The 20,030-nt window shown below is 43.6% G+C and overlaps 1 protein-coding gene across 1 annotated transcript; it reads left to right on the top strand.

The window, feature by feature from the left end:
- Positions 1–3,557: 3,557 nt before the first annotated feature.
- Positions 3,558–6,086, top strand: LOC130463732 (uncharacterized). Its single transcript, XM_056832958.1, has 4 exons — positions 3,558–3,705; positions 3,936–4,480; positions 4,823–5,116; positions 5,931–6,086. Exons 1-4 carry the CDS (start codon positions 3,558–3,560, stop codon positions 6,084–6,086), a joined length of 1,143 nt encoding a protein of 380 aa, XP_056688936.1.
- Positions 6,087–20,030: the final 13,944 nt, after the last annotated feature.

Genomic DNA, 20,030 nt, shown 5'->3' with positions numbered 1-20,030 from the left:
TGCATGCAATGGGTACGTCTTACATCCATACGGGATCTCATACTATATGGTTAATTGCATTTTGTTGAAAAATAACAATAGCCACCACACGGGGAGAAAAACTCGATCAATTTTTTTCTTCTAGATACATAGGTTGAAAAGAAAAAAAATGGAAAAATCAAATACCTGTGTACATGACAAGAAGAAAAAAGAATAAAATGGAATATGAAATTACAGTGAGTGATTTATGAGTTAGAAGGAATTAAATGACAAGAAAAAATATGATGTGATGTAGGCAAAATTACTCTGCCACCTGTGCCACTAAAAGAGTAACACGTGGCACGAATTATGCCACTTGGTAGTCTGACATGGACTGATAAAGGATATGCAACGTGGCAGACCTTGCACAACAGAGGGGCTGACACCATGGCACCTGGCCTGGGCCCACTGTCACTTATAGTTAGGATTTCTCATTGTTAATATGATGGGAAAAGACTGATTTGATTACTTAGTGGCACAGAGGCCCAAAAGCCCATTTATGTCCATATTAGGCTGGCTGCCTTATTACTTAGGGACACGTGTCAATTCTTAAGTGCTCAACCAATCACATTGAGAGGATTCTAGGTCATCCCTTCTTAACCTAGTACTATATAAAGCACCAAAACCCAAGGACATGGACATTCAGTCTACAACAACCACAAGTATTATATGCTTTGTCTCCTCTCTACCTTCTCTCTCTAAAAACACATACTTACTTAGGCATCGGATGGAATATTACGAGAGGAATATGCTTGTTTTGCAAGTCGGAGCTGAGATCGGGCCGTATTCTACTAGAAACCTCCTAGTCATCAGCTGACCGGAAAAATCCTACAACATTTGGCGTCGTCTGTGGGGAGTTATGGTAGTATGGAAGAGCAACGACCTGAGAATGAACCTCGACGGCCTGTTCGAGAGGAGATGTCGTCTAAGCACCAGCAGACGCCTATCCCAAAAATCACAACTGATGCCGCTCGAACCTTTGCCGCAGGACACACTCCTCGCCATGCCGCTGAGTTAGAGGTGTTTAGTGAGGAAGACGATTAGGCGAGTCACCCGCCCCCTGGAGGACACCTGGATCCTCGGGCTGACATAGTAATAGAAGAAAATCCTGATATGCCTTTCTCAGTAGGCACCCTGCGGGCCATCTTTGCCGGCTTCCAGGCTGACATAGGTAAGACAGCCAATGCTGAAGTACAAAAGAGTATGCTAATATATAACAATCAAGAGCGACCGGCGGAAATCAGGCCATCACTTTCTCTGCCTCCCCCGAATGTCTGGACTAGGCAGGCGGAAGAGGATGCCAGGAGGCGGTTGCCATGGAATCAAGCTAATCAGACTCAAACTCACCTGCCGTGGAGGCTGCCTCAGCGGCTGATTGGAGAAACGTCTCGAGGACGTGAACAACCACAGGTCGAGCTAGTGCCTGATTTTGAATCTGAACTCTCTGATACGGGGTCCACCCCAGTTATGCCGGATAGGCCCCTTCCTCATCCGACTTACACACATTCAAGTCAAACGCGTCCGCAAACTACCAGACCAAGTCTGCATACCCGACAACAAGAACCTTCTCGGCGACAGCCATACTCGCAGTACCAAGACCTTGTGTACCACATTCAAGCAGGAGTATCCCATCTGGCCATCGGTCACTCCACCCCTTTTGCAGACAACATCATGAGAGCACCTAAAGAGCCAAAGATCAAGCCGCCTAACATTGACGCCTATGATAGGGCAACTGATCCAGATATGCATCTTCTGGCTTATAGGCATCACATGTACGTTCAAGGAACAAATGAGTCCATATGGTGCAAGTATTTTCCAGGCACATTGAAAGGTGTAGCATCTAAGTGGTTCGAAAGACTCCTAGCTAAAACCATTAGCTCCTTCTCCGAGCTCGAGTTATTGTTCTCCACCCGGTTCATGGCTCACAAAGAAGAAAAGAAGACAAGTATGCATCTGAGTCGGATTCAGCAGGGGAAAGATGAGTCATTGAGGAGTTATGTAAAGAGATTCAACCTTGAAGCAGGGAAAATCCCAGATTTTCCAGATGGTGTCACATTTGACATTTTTATCCGGGGACTTAAAAAGGGCTCCTTCAAGTTTGATCTAGTGAAGAAAAGTGTGCGGACTATGGCCGAAGTGTTGGATGAGGCCGAGGCCTTCATCCATGCAACTGAAATTTGTAGCGTTCCGAAAGAGCCCCGGGGAAGTGACACCGCTGAGCCAGCTGCAAAGAAGGAAAAGTTTAAGAAAAGGAGTCAGCCTAATGGGACGTGGGCTATTGCAAAAGAACCAGACAGACCCTCAGCGACGGCTGGGTAGAAGAGGCCTAGAACTTATGATCGAGAACGCTTGAATATAACACAGACCTGTACACCATCCTAATGGACGTTGGTTCCAAATTTGAGTTTGATAAGCCATTCCCAATGAAATCGCCGCCGGAAATCAGGGACCCCAAATTATACTGTCACTTCCATAGTGACATAGGACATGATACCAAGGAATGCAAGAGTTTGAAGAGAGCACTGGACGGCCTTGCCGCCAAGGGATTCTTAAAGAACTACACTAGCAGGAATACCGGAGGCTCAGGAAAGCAGTTCTACAAAAAGAACAAGTCACCCCCCTCTGAGGACGATGGGAACCGAATCGACCCCGAGTGCATGGTTGTCATATCAGGTGGATTGGCCGCTGGGGGCCCGACCATGAGAGGTCAAAAAGATTACGCCAAGCGGCTGGGGCAAGTAATGTTGTCTGGAAAGGCTACTGCAGATCCGTTTCCTAAAGTAGAGATCGGCGAGGCCGACTGAGGAAAAATAGCCACCCCACATGACGATCCACTGGTGATCAAGCTGAAAATTGCCAATCTGAGGGTTAGGCGCATCTTGGTGGACACAGGTAGTTCGTCCGACATCATCAGCCTCGAATGTCTAAATCGGTTGCAACATGACCCCTCCAAGATAGAAAAAAATCCACTACCCAATTATTGGCTTTGGGGGCAGCGTCATTTACCCCGTCGGCATCATCTCCCTTCCACTCCGGATGGGAAGTAAGAAGGAATTCCGGCAAATGGACGTTCTCTTTCTCATAGTCAAAGACTTGACTGCATACAATCTGATTTTAGGGCGTCCCACTCTGAACAGGGCAAAAGTAGTCATAGTTACTCACTTAATGGTTCTGAAATTTGTTTGTGACGATGGGAGTGTCAGTACTATACATGGTGATTCAGCAGCAGGCTCGGGATTGCTACTTAACTACCTTGAATCCAGATGCCTGGGGATCAGGTGAGGAGAAAGATGTGATAAACAACAAAAGAAAGTGCGGCAGCACAAATTCTAAATCTGTAAAGAAACCTTAACCATATCATCAGCTCACATGGAGGAACACCGACCACAACCTGTTGGGGCTCACTACAATATTGTGCTGAACTTGGACAAACCAGACAAGGTAGTGCCCATTGGAATTTCTCCTGACGACCTGTTGGCAGCAGAGTTGGTCCATTTGCTGAGAGAATTTGAGGATATTTTTGCATTTTAGTTGAAGAAATGCCCGACATTGATCAAGCTGTGGCTGTTCATAAGCTAAATGTGAACCCGGATGCTAGATCGGTCCTTCAGAAGAAAAGAAACCATGGGGAGGTTCGAAATCAGGCCGCGGCTGCTGAAGTGAAACTGATGGATGCATGCTTTGTCCGTCCAAGCTAGTACCCAGATTGGGTAGCTAATGTGGTCGTCGTCCCAAAACCAAACGAAACCTGGAGGATGTGTGTCGATTATACCGATTTGAACAAGGCATGTCCCAAAGATAGCTTCCCATTGCCAAAGATCAATCGGCTTGTCGACTCCTCAGCGGGGCATGCCATGATGAGTTTTATGGATGCATACTCAGGATTTCATCAGATCCCTCTTTGGCCGGATGATCAGGAAAGACGTCATTTGTCACGGAGCAAGGGCTATATTGCTACAAGGTTATGTCGTTCGGATTAAAGAACGCCCCTGCCACATTCCAGCGTCTCATTAATACTGTGTTCAGTAAGCAGCTTTGCAGAAATATTGAGGCCTATATTGATGACATGATAGTAAAAAGTAAAGAGCGAATGACACACCTAGCTGATTTGAGGGAAACATTCGAGACCATTCGCGCTTACAACATTAGGCTGAATCCCAAGAAGTGCGTGTTTGGGGTAACTTCCAGGAAATTCCTAGGTTTCCTAATTGATGAAAGGGGAATTGAGGCTAACCCAGATAAAATACAGGCGGTAATCGATATCAGCTCACCGAAGACTGTCAAAGAAGTTCAGCGGCTTACATGTTGCTTGACCGCCCTGGGCATATTTCTTTCCAGGGTCGGGGATAAATGTCACTACTTTTTCAGAGCAATCAGGAAGAAGTCCAAGTTTGAATGGTCAGATGAAGCAGAGGCGGCCTTTTTGAAATTGAAAGACCATTTGCACACTCTACCCCATCTTGTTAGTCCCTTGTAGGGGGAAGTCTTATATATGTACTTGGCAGTATCCGAACATTCGCTAAGTGTAGTCTTGTTGACAGAAAGAGAAGGGGTGCAGATGCCCGTATACTTTGTGAGTCACGTACTTCAGAATGTCGAGGTCAGATACCCCACAGTGGAAAAGTTTGGTCTAGCCCTGTTTATGGCCAGCAAGAAACTCCGCCCCTACTTCCTAGCTCACAGACTAGTGATTTAAACAGACCAACCGTTGAAACTGCCGTTTACAAAATTGGAGGCATCGGGCCGCATGTTGAACTAGGCCATTGAAATAAAATCGTTTGATATTACTTATGAACCGAGGTAGGCCATCAAAGGGAAGGCATTTGCGGATTTTATTGTGGAAATGACAAGGCCTGTTTTTTCAGAAAATACGAAAACTAAATGGACAGTCTATGTGGACGGATCATCCACACAAAACGGGTGTGGAGCTGGTATAATCTGTCAGTCACCTAAGGGGGACACGTATGAATATGCAATGCGCTTCAATTTTCAAGCGTCCAATAATGAGGCCGAGTACGAGGCCCTACTTTGTGGCATCAAAATGTGCAAGGCGGCAAGAGCCGAGGAGATTCTGGCACTATCTGATTCTCAACTCATTGTGAGTCAATTTAATGGAAATTATGAGGCAAGAGACCCAACAATGATAAATATATGAAGGCCGTCCACCAAGAAGTACAAAAACTGAAGAGTTTTGAACTAAGGCAGGTCCCTCGATCGGAAAACAATCAAGCTGACGCGTTGTCCGAATTAGCCAGTTTCGCATCTTGTGACACCCCTCGGCATGTATTTTGGGAGGTAAAAGACCACAAAAGTATTGAGCAGCTTGAGGCGGCAGTGGGAACAGATCGTCCACCTGGATGGACGATATAATTAACTTCAAGATGAATGGAGTCCTACCAGATGACTCAAAACAGGCGGCAAAGCTCTAGAAAAAAATGTTTGAAATGTAGAACGGAACACTGTACAAAAAAAGCCTACTCCCGACCTTTACTGCGATGTGTGACGCCTGAGAAAGGACTAGAGATCCTGGAAGACACTCACCATGGGTTGTGTAGTTCGCACATTGGGGGAAGGGCTTTGGCTGAAAAAGCACTTCGAACCGGCTATTACTGGCCAACTCTGAAGGATGATGTACTTTCACTGGTTAAAAGGTGCGATAAATGCCAGCGCTTTGCCCATCTGATACACCGGCCGGCTCAGATTATGACATCCATCACAAGTCCAATACCCTTTGCTAAGTGGGGAATGGATCTCCTAGGCCCATACACCATCGCGCCGGGAGGAAGGCGCTATGTCATTGTTGATGTGTGATTATTTCACCAAGTGGGTGGAAGCGAAAGCATTAAAAAACATTAAAACCTATGATGTGAAGGTTATGGAAAAATATCATCACTCGGTTTGGTGTGCCACAGTCGATCGTCTTTGACAATGGGCCGCAGTTTGAGACACCGAAAATCAAGGATTGGTTGGCCGAGCTTGGCATAGCCGGCCATTTTGCATCAGTTGGAAGGCCACAGGCAAATGGACAAGTTGAGGCTTTTAACAAAACCATTTCTGAAGGAAAATGAAGAAGAAGTTAGATGAGGCTAAGGGATTGTGGGCTGACGACTTACCAAATGTCTTATGGTCAATCCGTACTACGGAAAAAAACTCGACTCGAAAAAAAAAAATTCCTGCTGGCTTACGGAGCCGAGACAGTCCTCCCTATAGAAATATGTGATCCAACACTTCGAGTTATGCTGTACGATGAAAATGCCAACTAGGAGATGATGAAAGCCGCCTTGGAATTTTTACCTGAAGTGAGAGGCAACGCCGCCCTAAGGCAAGAGCTATACAAGCTCCGCATGTCCAGAGAATACAACAAAAGAGTCTCGAGGCGAGTCTTGAAAGTGGGGGACTTGGTTCTCCGGAAGATGGAGTCTGTAGGACGAGCGAATGAGCAAGGTAAGTTGACTCCCACCTGGGAAGGACCATATGAGATATATGACGAGGTTCGGAACGACACCTATCACATCTAGGACATGCAAGGTCGGCCTATCCTACGGACTTGGAATGCAAACAACTTAAAGAAATACTTCTTCTAGGTAACGACGGATTAATAGTTGTTCTTAAGGGACATTCTCAAAAGACCTCTGACGGTCATTATAGAGTAGTAAAATGTGGTGTACTTGGCTAAATTTGCCTTGCAAATATTATAAATAATACTACTCTACCTATATTGCCTGTTTTCTTTTTACTAATAAACTGATGACGCTAACTCAAAATAAGCCTAATTGAATGAAGGCCTGAGGAGTGGCCCAGATTAGCAAACAAAACCAGCAAGCCTAATTGATTGAAGCCTAAGAAGTGGCCCATATTAGCACCTGTTATAGGCTGATCACCTATTCAACCACCTAACTCGCGGCATACAAGTATCACCTACTTAGCCGCTGCGGCAAGCTGTACCTAAAAACAAGAACTGCTCGCTAAACTGTCCCGCGGCATACAAAGTATCACCTACTTAGCCGCTGCGGCAAGCTTGTACCTAAAAACAAGAACTGCTCTCTAAACTGTCCCGCGGCATACAAGTATCACCTACTTAGCCGCTGTGGCGAGCTTGTTCCTAAAAACAAGGATTGCTTTGTAATCTGCCTCCCGACATACAAGTATCATCTACTTAGCTGTTGCGGTAACACCTGCATAGGAGCAAGTGAATTCTTGAAAACAAGGAGTGCTTGTTAAATAGCTCCACGGCGACGTTTTATGCTGCCCATAATGTTGCCGTCCATCTTTATCTGACGAGCATGTCTAGCAGCAATCATACCTATTGATTGACTTGCGTCAATCAATTCTAAGATAGACACGCTCGTCAGAAAAGGTGACGACCCAATTTCGTTCTTAGCCGCGGCATGTAGATCTTCCTTGCGGCAAGTGTATTCTTGAAAATAAGGAGTGCTTGTTAAACAGCTCCACAGCGACGTTTTATGCGGCCCATAATGTTGCCGTCCATCTTTATATGACTAGCATGTCTAGCGGCAAGCATATCTATTGATTGTCTTGCGTCAATCAATTCTAAGATAGACACGCTCGTCATCTAAAGAAAGACTAGCCCAAACAGCGTAATTGTTTCGTCTTGTAGCAAAATCTCTTGAAGCTAAGAATTATTAGCTGTAGGGCGCAGCGGCAAGGTACCAAACCGCTCGTGACGATTGTCGTTTTAGACGCGGCATTAAGACCTGCCCAGCGACAATCATACTTATTCACCTGTATAGTTGTTAAAGAAAAACTATGTACAAAACACAGAGAAATAAACTAAAAGAGGCAACGTGTACCCCCATTCATCCAAGATGCCTAAAATGGCGCAAAAAACAGCAAAAATTAAAGTGTTAGTGCTCAGCAGGCACAAAAGTACATACGCCGACGGCGCAAAACATAGATTAACTTAAATTGTTTTTGCCCTCAGGCACAAAAATAAAACAGCAAACTAAAATTGTCTTAAAAAGCACATAAGCAGCAAATTAGGAGGCAGGGGCATCATCTTCATCGTCGGACGGCACAAAATCTGGAGGCGGCAAACCAAGACGTTCAGCAGCAAGGACAACATAACTATGCTCCAAACGCCGCTCGAACATGGCAAGGTCATATTCCTCCATGTCGTTCTCCCATGCGTGCTTGACGACATCCTTCATAGCCTGCTCTCCTTGGTCATAGGACTCACGCAAGCGCTCCATGCATCAAGGCACGAACCTGCGACCTGGCGGCCTCCAGCTCTCCCTACACATGCTCGGCCTAACTGGCTAACTCCTTGACTTGAGGATAGTCCTCAAGTTGAGGTTAGAGCTCCACCTTCTCAGCCGCGGCCTTCTTGTTCTCCGTCACCATCGCCGTCATGTCCTTGTCCTGTTGCAGGATCTTCTTGAGTAGCTCCGCCTTGTTCGACTTCAGCGTCACCAGCTCCTTTGCTTGGAGATCTATGGTCGTTTGCTTTTCGATGTGAATCTCCTCCATTGACTTAAAGGCATAGTCACCATGGTGGACGGCATCGGAGGTCTGCACTTTGAGCTTAGCGGCCTTCTTCTTCCTCCAGTTTTTGCAGAACTCCATATGAACGAACAACTACAGAGTAAGATCAATATGTTAGCAGGCACCCTCGAAAACAAACTAAGAAATCTAAAACAAACAGATACTCACGTCAAGCAAGCTGGCTTGGATTGCACCAAATTGAGCCTCATTCTGGCCGGGAAGGGAGGCGACATAATCCTGAGGGACAGCCTTATACACGCTACGGCAAATCGCCGCCCTCTCCCTGGCTGAAAAATGAGGCGTATCTGGGATACGCTTTTCCTCGGCCGGAGCTGCATGCTCGTCCTCTTGAGCTCTAGGAAAAACAATGGCCTTAGGATGACGCGGAGAGAAAGAAGAACTGTCAGAGGAGGCTCGATACGTTTGTACGACGTTCGAGTAAAACTTAACACCGGAAAGTCTCGCTCGGCGGGAAAACCCCTTCAGGAATCTGGGAATGGACGTTAGCAGGAATGCCGACAAGGGGATCAGCTTTCTCGGCACGGTCCCCGCCTGACTTCGATTTGGACACCGAGTCCACAACCGTAGCCGGCTTGTCCACCATCTGCTCATCGTCTCCAGGATGAATGTCCTCCGTAGCCTGTGCTTCCTCCTTCTTGGCCAAACGGCGAGGCTTGGGACGGGGCTTCTTGGCAGCACTCGGCGTCTCAGACGCGGCCGGTGCAGCCCACTTCTTAAGCTGCGAAAGGCCAGTCCCCTTCGCCCTAGCAGCCATCTTTGCCGCCTCCCTTGCTTGTTAAAACACAGACAAAAATACTAAGTCTAAATCTAAATAATGACTCGTCATCAAAGAGGACGACCGTCCGAAAATGATGACGAGGCGTATTGCAGTAATCACAAGCCACTATCCAAATAATGACTCGTCACCAAAGAGGACGACCGTCCAAAAATGATGACGAGGCGTATTGCAGTAATCAGAAGCCACTACCTAAGTAGTGACTCGTCATCAAAGAAGACGCCCGTCCAAAAAAGATGACACGGCGTATTGCAGTGATCACGAGCCACTACCTAAGTAGTGACTCGTCATCAAAGAAGATGCCCGTCCAAAAAGGATGACGATGCGTATTGCAATGATCACCAGCTACTACCTAAGTAGTGACTCGTCATCAAAGAAGACGCCCGTCCAAAAAGGATGACGAGGCGTATTGCAATGATCACCAGCTACTACCTAAGTAGTGACTCGTCATCAAAGAAGACACCCATCCAAAAATGATGACGAGGCGTATTCCAGTGATCACAAGCCACTACCTAAGTATTGACTCGTCATCAAAGAAGACGCCCGTCCAAAAATGATGACGAGGCGTATTGCAGTGATCACAAGCCACTACCCAAGTAGTGACTCGTCATCAAAGAAGACGCCCGTCCAAAAGGGATGACGAGGTGTATTGCAATGATCACCAGCTACTACCTAAGTAGTGACTCGTCATCAAAGAAGACGCTCGTCCAAAAATGACGACGAGGCGTATTCCAGTGATCACAAGGCACTACCTAAGTAGTGACTCGTCATCAAAGAAGACGCCCGTCCAAAAGTGATGACGAGGCGTATTGCAGTGATCACAACCCACTACCCAAAGTAGTGACTCGTCATCAAAGAAGACGCCCGTCCAAAAATGATGACGAGGCGCATTTTAGTGATTTCGAGCCACTATCTAAGTAGTGATTCGTCATCAAAGAAGACGCTCATCCATCAAACATGACGAGGCGCATTGTAGTGGTCACGAGCCACTATCTAAGTAGTGACTCGTCATCAGAAAAGACGCCAGTCCGATTAATGACAAGGTACACTAAAATATGCAAAAGACAAAGCAGATAAGGACGATTATATCCCTACTACTTACCTTCTCTTCCAACTCGGCCTTAGATTTCTTCATCTTGGCCTCACAGATGTCGTCCATCCAATCTGTCATATCTCCCTCGCCTATATCGGCATCCTTCAGCTTACTCATGCCTTCCTCTGCACACACAAAGGAAACAGTTAGAGAAATCATGAAAATAGAAGAAACAAAGACAAACGGCAGGCAGTCTATGACTCTACCTTTGGTCATAGAGTACCCTAAGCCAACGGCAGCTAAGAATGCCTCATCCCGTAATTGGCTTATGTGCGGCAACCACTAAGCCGGCACATGAAAAGACTTATCGGCATTGAGTCGGTAGGTATTCTTCTTAAACATTATCTTTATTTGGCCCCACTCTGTTGCCGCCAGAGGAGGGAGGGCCTTGTCATGTTCCATGTAATTAGCCGTGGGGCTCCAACGGCCATTCTATAATACATATCCAGGTCGTCGGTGTGAAAGACGACCCACCTCTTCCTCCACTTGTGCCACTTGGAGAGTTTTCCCACCACTGTCTGGTAGGTACCCCGGCTGCTCAGATTAAAAGACGACATTGGGGGAACGGGAAATGGAGACCAAATGAAGAAACACATTAAAAGACGGTTGCACGTTCGTCAGCGCACATTTGGCGATATAGCCAAATACGTCTTCTCAGGAATTTGGGGTCAATTGGGCCACCCCAATGTTAAAACCATCCAGGACCTCCACAACAAAAGGATGTGGAGGAAATCTCATGCCTCGTTTAATGGCAGCGGCATACACTGGAAACTCCCCATCCACCATCAAACTGACCGTCGCCTCCAAGCCGGCCGACACTCTCATCTCATATCCTTCACCCACGCAAAGGTCGTCTCTTAGGTCAGCCCCATTCTTGTCCAGCCATTTCATCCATCCCTGATCCGGATGAATGTCTGCAGGAAGGAGATGAGCCTCTTCCCGGCCACTTGGCCTAGCCGGCGCCTGGGCCGCCACCGGCTCTTCAACAACCAACGGCACATGGGCCTTAGCTGGCTCCTCATTTACTGCCCGACCTACTAAGAAAGACTCGTCCACTCCCGTGCGTTCCGACGAACTCGCCGTCTGCTCCTCCTCGGGCTCGGCATACTCTTCTATCTCTTGAAAAAGGTCGGCATATTCTTTATCTATTGTCGGGCCAGTAGAAGAGTACCTCTCAGTAGGAGGAGTAGCCGCCTCATCCCGCAAACGCAAGCGGGTTGGATCCGTCGTCTGTTTAGTTCTCGCCATGCCGTCTGCATAGTGAACTGAATACGGCTTAGGGGAGACCAACAAATGAAGAAAAATAGGTGATTGGGTATACGCCCGACTTAGGGATGGGCGGCACTGTGAGGTTATGATATATATGAATAAACATAAATCATGCAGAAAAACCATAAAGCCAGGAAACATATTATTTACACATAATCATTTAGCATAATTCAGATGCATACAATTTGTAGCGTGCCCTCCCTAGCTGCGCCCGAACTGAACAAGAACAAGTCTTTAGGACTCCAAGTGTCGTCCCTCCGTAGATAGTCCACAGCACGTCCGGATCCGCCTTAATCTTGACCAACTAGAATCGCCCTTAAGGTTACTAGGAATTTCGGCTATTTGGGTTGCAAGTGTTTGGCTGATTTTTGCTTGAAAATCTTACCTTTTGAATACTTCAAATCTCGATGTAAATATGTGACCCTAGGCACCTATGTATAGAGTTTATGGAAAGGAATTATAATCCTACTATGATATGGATTTATTAACTAGAATCCTATTAGAACTCTAAATAATAAATTTAATCTTTTAGGATTAGGATTTAATCAATGCACGAATTCCGATAGGATTAGGATTCATTACGAACACGAGCGTCGCACGACCACGAGGGAAGAACGCACCGGCGCAGGCCTTACGGCCCACACGCATGAGCGCTGCCTCGCAGCCCACGAGCATGTTCAGCGCGCGCGCCAGCAGCCTTGCTGGGCCTGGCGAGGCTTGTGGCCTTCGTGTTGGGCGCTCGGCTTGCTGGGCGTGGGCCTGGCTTCGTGCTGGGCCTTCGTCTAGCAAGCCTCGTCTGATGCTAATTCGTAGGATGCGCTTCCGATTAAATTCCCGGTTCTGGAATTCATTTCCGTTACGAACAATATTTAATATTTCCGATTCCGGAATTAATTTCTGTTTCGAACAAATATTTAATATTTCCGTTTCCGGAATTATTTTCCGATTCCGATAATATTTCCGATTCTGACAATATTTCCGTTTCCGGCAATATTTCCGATTCCGGCAATATTTCCATTTCCGATAATATTTTCCGATACGTACCATGTTTCCGTTTCCGGCAACATCTACGACTTGGATAATATTTATATTTCCGATACGATCCATATTTCCGTTTCCGGCAATATCATCGTTTCCGGAGTATTCATTTCTTGCTTGTGACGATCTCAGCTCCCATTGAAACCAAGATCCGTCGATTCCGAACATCCATAGATGGAGTATTTAATTTCATTAAATACTTGATCCGTTTACGTACTATTTGTGTGACCCTACGGGTTCAGTCAAGAGTAAGTTGTGGATTAATATAATTAATTCCACTTGAACTGAAGCGGCCTCTAGCTAGGCATTCAGCTCACTTGATCTCACTGAATTATTAACTTGTTAATTAATACCGAACCGCATTTATTAGACTTAATATTATATGCGTACTTGGACCAAGGGCACTATTTCCTTCAGTCTCCCACTTGTCCTTAGGGACAAGTGTGCATTACCTAATTCCTTTGTCACTCGATGCTTGCTCTTGAACATAAGGTAAGAGTTGTCATCCTTATTATGTCCAGAGGTACGTGTTTCTCGGTTTCAGAGTTCAACTGATCAAATAAACAGATAATCATATCCTATGATTCATCCGAGCACGGCCATGCATTTCACAGTTTCTAGCTCTCCGAGTGGCCTTGTACAACTTTTAAGCATCTCATCCCGATTTATGGGAGGACAATCCCTATCTTGCGATCTTGAGATTAGACTTCGTTTGATAGGTGATTACCTGAGCTTTGCCTTTATAGCCTCCTTTTACGGTGCGACGGTTGGTCAACGTCAAAGTAACCAGTTCTCAAACAAGTAATCTCAAATCACTCAGGTATTGAGGATTTAGTGTCTAATAACTTAAATGAAATTTACTTATGACAGATTTTCATCTCTTACAGTAAAGTTTCATAGGTCTGTCCGATACTAGTCTTCCCAAAGTAAGTATCTATGCAAATGATTATGACATTGCCATGTCCACATAGTTCAAGAAACAGAACTACTAGTCATCTTGCATTCTAGTCGTCTAACGTTTTCTATGCGTCCAATTTTATAGAAAACTCCGACCAGGGACCATTTTTAACTTTTGACATTCAAGTTCACTTGATAGACATTTCTTAGCCACAGGACTGGTCCTGACAGTCTATCTTGAATATTTCGTCAAATTGAAGGGACTCATCATTTTATAAACCACAAATTAAATGGAAAATGAATTCTATTCATTTATTGTGAATGATTAACCAATAATGTTTTACAAAGTATTAAACTCTAAAACTTTAAAACATTAAATAAGGACATCAAAGCCATTCTCCAATATGCTTGATTCCCATAGCTGCAGTGTGCGAGTTGTGCTTCGCCTGCGGCAGAGGTTTAGTCAATGGATCTGATATGTTGTCATCAGTTCCAATCTTGCTTATCTCGACTTCTTTTCTTTCAACGAACTCTCATAGAAGGTGAAATCTATGAAGTACACGCTTGACTCTTTGGTGGTGTCTAGGCTCCTTTGCCTGTGCAATAGCTCCGTTATTATCACAATACAGGGCTATTGGTCCTTTAATGGAGGGGACTACACCAAGTTCACCTATGAACTTCCTTAGCCATATAGCTTCCTTTGCTGCTTCATGTGCAACAATGTACTCCGCTTCAGTTGTAGAATCCGCAATGGTGCTTTGCTTAGCACTTTTCCAGCTTACTGCACCTCCGTTGAGGCAGAAGACAAACCCAGACTGTGATCTGAAATCATCTTTGTCGGTTTGGAAACTTGCGTCCGTATAGCCTTTAACAATTAATTCATCATCTCCACCATAGACGAGGAAGTCATCTTTGTGCCTTTTCAGGTACTTCAGAATATTCTTGGCAGTAGTCCAATGTGCCTCTCCTGGGTCTGACTGGTATCTGCTCGTAGCACTGAGTGCGTACGCAACATCCGGGCGTGTACATATCATAGCATACATTATTGAACCAATCAATGATGCATATGGAATCCCATTCATTTGTCTACGCTCATCAAGTGTTTTTGGGCACTGAGTCTTGCTTAGAGTCATTCCATGAGACATGGGTAGGTAGCCTCGGTTGGAGTCTGCCATCTTGAACCTATCAAGCACCTTATTGATATAAGTGCTTTGACTAAGTCCAATCATCCTTTTAGATCTATCTCTGTAAATCTTGATGCCCAATATGTACTGTGCTTCTCCTAGATCCTTCATCGAAAAACATTTCAAGCCAAATCTTGACAGAGTTCAACATAGGAATGTCATTTCCGATAAGTAATATGTCGTCGACATATAATACTAGAAAAGCAATTTTTCTCCCACTGACCTTCTTGTATACACAAGATTCGTCTGCGTTCTTGATGAAACCAAAGTCACTAACTGCTTCATCAAAACGTATATTCCAGCTCCTGGATGCCTGCTTCAATCCGTAGATTGATTTCTTTAGCTTGCATACCTTTTTAGCATTCTTTGGATCCTCAAAACCCTCAGGCTGTGTCATAAACACAATTTCTGTTAAAACGCCGTTTAAGAAAGCGGTTTTGATATCCATCTGCCATATTTCGTAATCGTAATAAGCAGGGATTGCTAACATTATTCGAATAGACTTTAGCATTGCAACTGGTGAAAAGGTTTCATCGTAATCCACACCGTGGACTTGCCTGTAACCTTTTGCAACCAATCTAGCTTTTAAAACTTCTAGTTTCCCATCCTTGTCCTTTTTCAGTTTGAAAACCCATTTGCTTCCAATGGCTTGGTAGCCATCTGGCAAATCGACCAAATCCCATACTTGGTTTTCAGACATGGAGTCTAATTCAGATTGCATGGCTTCTTGCCATTGCTTGGAGCTAGGGCTCGTCATAGCTTGCTTGTAAGTCGCAGGTTCATCACTTTCAAGTAATAGAACATCATAGCTCTCGTTCGTTAAAATACCTAAGTACCTTTCCGGTTGAGATCTATATCTCTGCGATCTACGCGGGGTTATATCTCTAGATTGTCCATGATTCTCACCATAAACTTCTAAAGATCTCTGAGTTTGATCCTGAATGTCATCTTGATCATTCTCTAGAGTTTGTTGTTCGACTCAAATTTCTTCGAGGTCTACTTTTCTCCCAATTGTCATTTTGGAAATGTGATTCTTTTCCAAAAAGATACCATCTCAAGCAACAAACATGTTGTTCTCAGATGTATTGTAGAAGTAATACCCCTTTGTTTCCTTTGGATAGCCCACAAGGATACATTTGTCAGATTTTGGATGAACTTTGTCTGAAATTAATCGTTTGACGTATACTTCACATCCCCAAATCTTAAGAAAAGACACTTTTGGAGGCTTTCCAAACCATAACTCATATGGAGTCTTTTCAACAGCTTTAGACGGAGCTCTATTTATAGTGAGTGCGGCTGTATTTAGTGCATGTCCCCAAAATTCTATTGGAAGTTCGGCCTGACCCATCATTGATCTAACCATGTCTAGCAAGGTTCTGTTCCTCCGTTCCGACACACCGTTCCATTGTGGTGTTCCAGGAGGAGTTAATTTTGATAGAATTCCACATTCTTTCAGATGGTCATCAAATTCATAGCTCAGATATTTACCGCCTCTATCAGACCGCAGTGCCTTAATCTTTTTGCCTAATTGATTCTCTACTTCACTCTGAAATTCCTTGAATTTGTCAAAGGATTCAGACTTATGCTTCATTAGGTAGACATAACCATATCTACTGAAATCATCAGTGAAAGTGATAAAGTAGCTTAAACCACCCCTAGCATTTGTACTCATTGGTCCACATACATCTGTATGGATTAAACCCAATAGTTCAGTTGCTCTTTCTCCAATTTTATAGAAAGGTTGCTTTATCATTTTGCCAAGTAAACATGATTCGCACTTACCATAATCCTCTAAGTCAAATGGTTCTAGAATTCCTTCATTTTAAAGTCTTTCCATGCGTTTCAAGTTAATATGGCCTAATCGACAATGCCACAGATAGGTGAGATCTGAATCATCCTTTTTGGCCTTTTTGGTATTTATGTTATAAACTTGTTTTTCGTGATCTAATAAATAAAGTCCATTGACTAATCTAGCATATCCATAAAACATCTCTTTAAAATAAAACGAACAACTATTGTCTTTTATTAAAAAGGAAAATCCCTTAGCATCTAAGCAAGAAACAGAAATGATGTTTTTAGTAAGACTGTAAACATGGAAACACTCTTCCAGTTCCAAAACTAGCCCAGAGGGCAACGACAAATAATAAGTTCCTACAGCTAATGCAGCAATCCGTGCTCCATTTCCCACTCGTAGGTCGACTTCACCCTTGCTTAACTTTCTACTTCTTCTTAGACCCTGTGAATTAGAACATAAGTGTGAGCCACAACCTGTATCTAATACCCAAGAAGTTGAATTAGCAAGTATACAGTCTATAACGAAAATACCTGAAGATGGAACGACTGTTCCGTTCTTCTGATCTTCCTTTAGCTTTGGACATTCTCTTTTATAATGGCCTATTCCATCACAATAAAGACAGCTTGATGTGGACTTGTCCTGCTTTGATTTAGCATTGCCCTTGGACTTTCCACTTTTTCTTGAACGTTCTCCCTTTAGCCTTGAGTAAATCATTGGCTTCGCAGTCCAGTATTATCTCAGCCTTTCTGACAAGGTGAACAAATTCTGCAACTGTTTCTTCCCTTGGTTCACTTAGGTATAGTTGCTTGAAGCGACCAAACCCACTGTGCAGTGAATTGAGCAAGATAGAGACTGCCATCCTTTCGCTTATTGGTGTTCCTAGCAGACTTAGGCGATCGAAATATGAAAGCATAAGATCCACATGGAACCTTAGTGGGACGCCTACCCTTTGTTTAGTGCGAAGGAGCTGAACATGTGTTTCTTGGACTTCCATCCTATAACACCTGTTGGGAGAACTAACCTTTAGACCAGACATTGATTCAATCAACTCATGGACGTTCAGGTCCCTGTCCTCCGTGCTTCCACGACAGATATCCCTTAGATTCTTGATGAGCGTAAAAGGTTCATAAGCTACAAACCTTCTAGCCCATTCATCAGGGATATTGTTCAGCATGAGACTCATAACCTTTTTGAGATCCGCATCCCAGGCGGAAAATCTTTCAGGGGTCATGTCTCTGGCATAGTAGCTTGGCATGGGATGTAACAGTACATACTCAAGTCCATTGAGTCTGACTATTTCAACTAGCTTAGCTTCCCATTCAAGAAAATTTGTTAGGTTCAGCTTGACCATAAGCTCAAAACCCATGATGATGTTTTGATTGTTGTTTGCCATAGTAAAACTACAATTGAAAAAGAATAAACAAATAAATAATCATTCACAGTTTCTCTTAATAAACTTAAATTCTAGCATACATGCATAATTCAATGTTCATTAAGCATTTTATTCAAGTTATGTGTTCCGGCAGGTGTGAATAAAATGATTCCAAGATCCTGAAAACCATTGAAGAATTAAGCACATTATGTATTTAGACTCAATTCTAAAATCTTTTAGGTAAGCAAAAGCCTTTTGCTAATAGTCTAGAAACTACTCTTGGTTGATAGGTACGTCTAAGGACTTATTAGGTAAACCTATCGATTTTGCCACGACATAAAAAGACTCATTACTTATATCGTTGAGTTTCACCAAAACTAACATGTACTCACAATTATTTGTGTACCTTACCCCTTTAGTATCGATAAGTAACACCTCGCTATGGCGGAAACTATTACTAAGAACGATGTAAAGGATATCCAAGTAAGTGTTATTTTGGCATGGCACCTTTCTAACTCAATTTTAAAGTTTGGAACTTAAGGCTCTTACTATGTTGGTTAGATTTTAAGTGAACTAAAATCCTTAGTCATGCAACATAATCAAGCTTTGATCTCATGCATATTTAAGATATATTTAATAGCAATAAATAACTTAAAGCATGCATAAGATAAATGTGATCTAGTATGGCCCGACTTCATCTTGAAGCTTCAACTTCAAAGTCCGTCTTGAAAATGGATTGGAAACTCCGTCTTAAATTTCACCGTGGGATGCGCCATTTTCTCCAAGTAGGATAAGCTATAATTAAACTAATTACAACTATTTGATGGTACGCAGACCATAATTGAATTGAAAAACAAATTTGGTGCTTTAGACCAATTACATTCAAATTAATGGTACGCAGACCATATTTTCTATCCTATTTGGGCCATACTAGTCACTTCATAACCTGCAAAACAGTACTGTAGACACCTACTTTTGTCCCCATTTCCGAAAGGGAAAGGTTCGATGATGAAAACATAAATCTCCACTTGACAACGCATCTCCTATAAAATAACGAATCTCAATCACCCTTCTCGTTTCACCCGAAACCTTCTATTTATAAAAACCTGCTATTTATGGAAACCTGCTAAAAATAGTAACTGCCGTAAAGGGTAGCTTCTAAAAGTAGCAAGTCATAAAAGATAGAAACCTGACAGGATTAGGTGTTGCACTCCAACATAAATCCTAAATGAGATAGAAAACTGTGAGAATCCTATTCCTAATATGATTCGAAAATAAGAGTTACGTATTAATTAAAATCCTAACGAGCCTAGAGTTCGCAACGGGCCCAGGCGCATTCCTTCATGAAATTGATACGCACTAAAAGACTCGATTAAGTCTCAAACACTACGGATTTCAGGAATCCGAATCTGACTAGAAAACAGCCCAGACCCTATTTTCAACGCCTGGCTCTGGGCGCCGAAATCTTCGGTGCCCAGGCCTGGGCGCTGGAATTACCTGGGTACGTGTTTTTTTCCTAATTCTTTGTGTATTAGAGCTCTGCAATTCTATCTTTCCACAAACTCTTTTCTATAAATATAGCACAAGTTCGACGTGAAATCACAACACACAATTCATATTCTGAGTATTGACTCCAACCCCTAGCCTAAGCCTCACACTGCGAAATTGTTCACACGTTCTGTCGCAATCGATCCATAAATCGAACAGAACGTATCCTGTCCCATAATTTGAGATTCGTTAAATAAAAAGGAGAAATAGCAAAGTCAAAGTGGTTAGTTTTCTGAGAACCGTGACGCAACTCTCAAGGGTGCGTCGTAATGTGTCCCTTTTCTATGATTTAATTGCTTTCCTCGCCCTTTATATGAACTGTTAAACTAACTAAATCTGATTGTTTATTTCAAAAAAAAAACTAAATCTGATTGTTCTACCACGCCTAACAAATATAATATTTTTGGGAAATTGGATTATCATGCTAGGTCCCTTAATGTTATTTAAATCAGGTAATCGCGATCGATCTAGTATTATGTGTTGCATATTGCTAAAATCAACTCAGATTAGTTTAATAG

This window comes from Spinacia oleracea, chromosome 1, assembly GCF_020520425.1.
Source record: "Spinacia oleracea cultivar Varoflay chromosome 1, BTI_SOV_V1, whole genome shotgun sequence".
NCBI lineage: Eukaryota > Viridiplantae > Streptophyta > Magnoliopsida > Caryophyllales > Amaranthaceae > Spinacia > Spinacia oleracea.
Note: the sequence above shows the minus strand (reverse complement) of the source record. Positions and strands in the feature narration are given on the sequence as shown.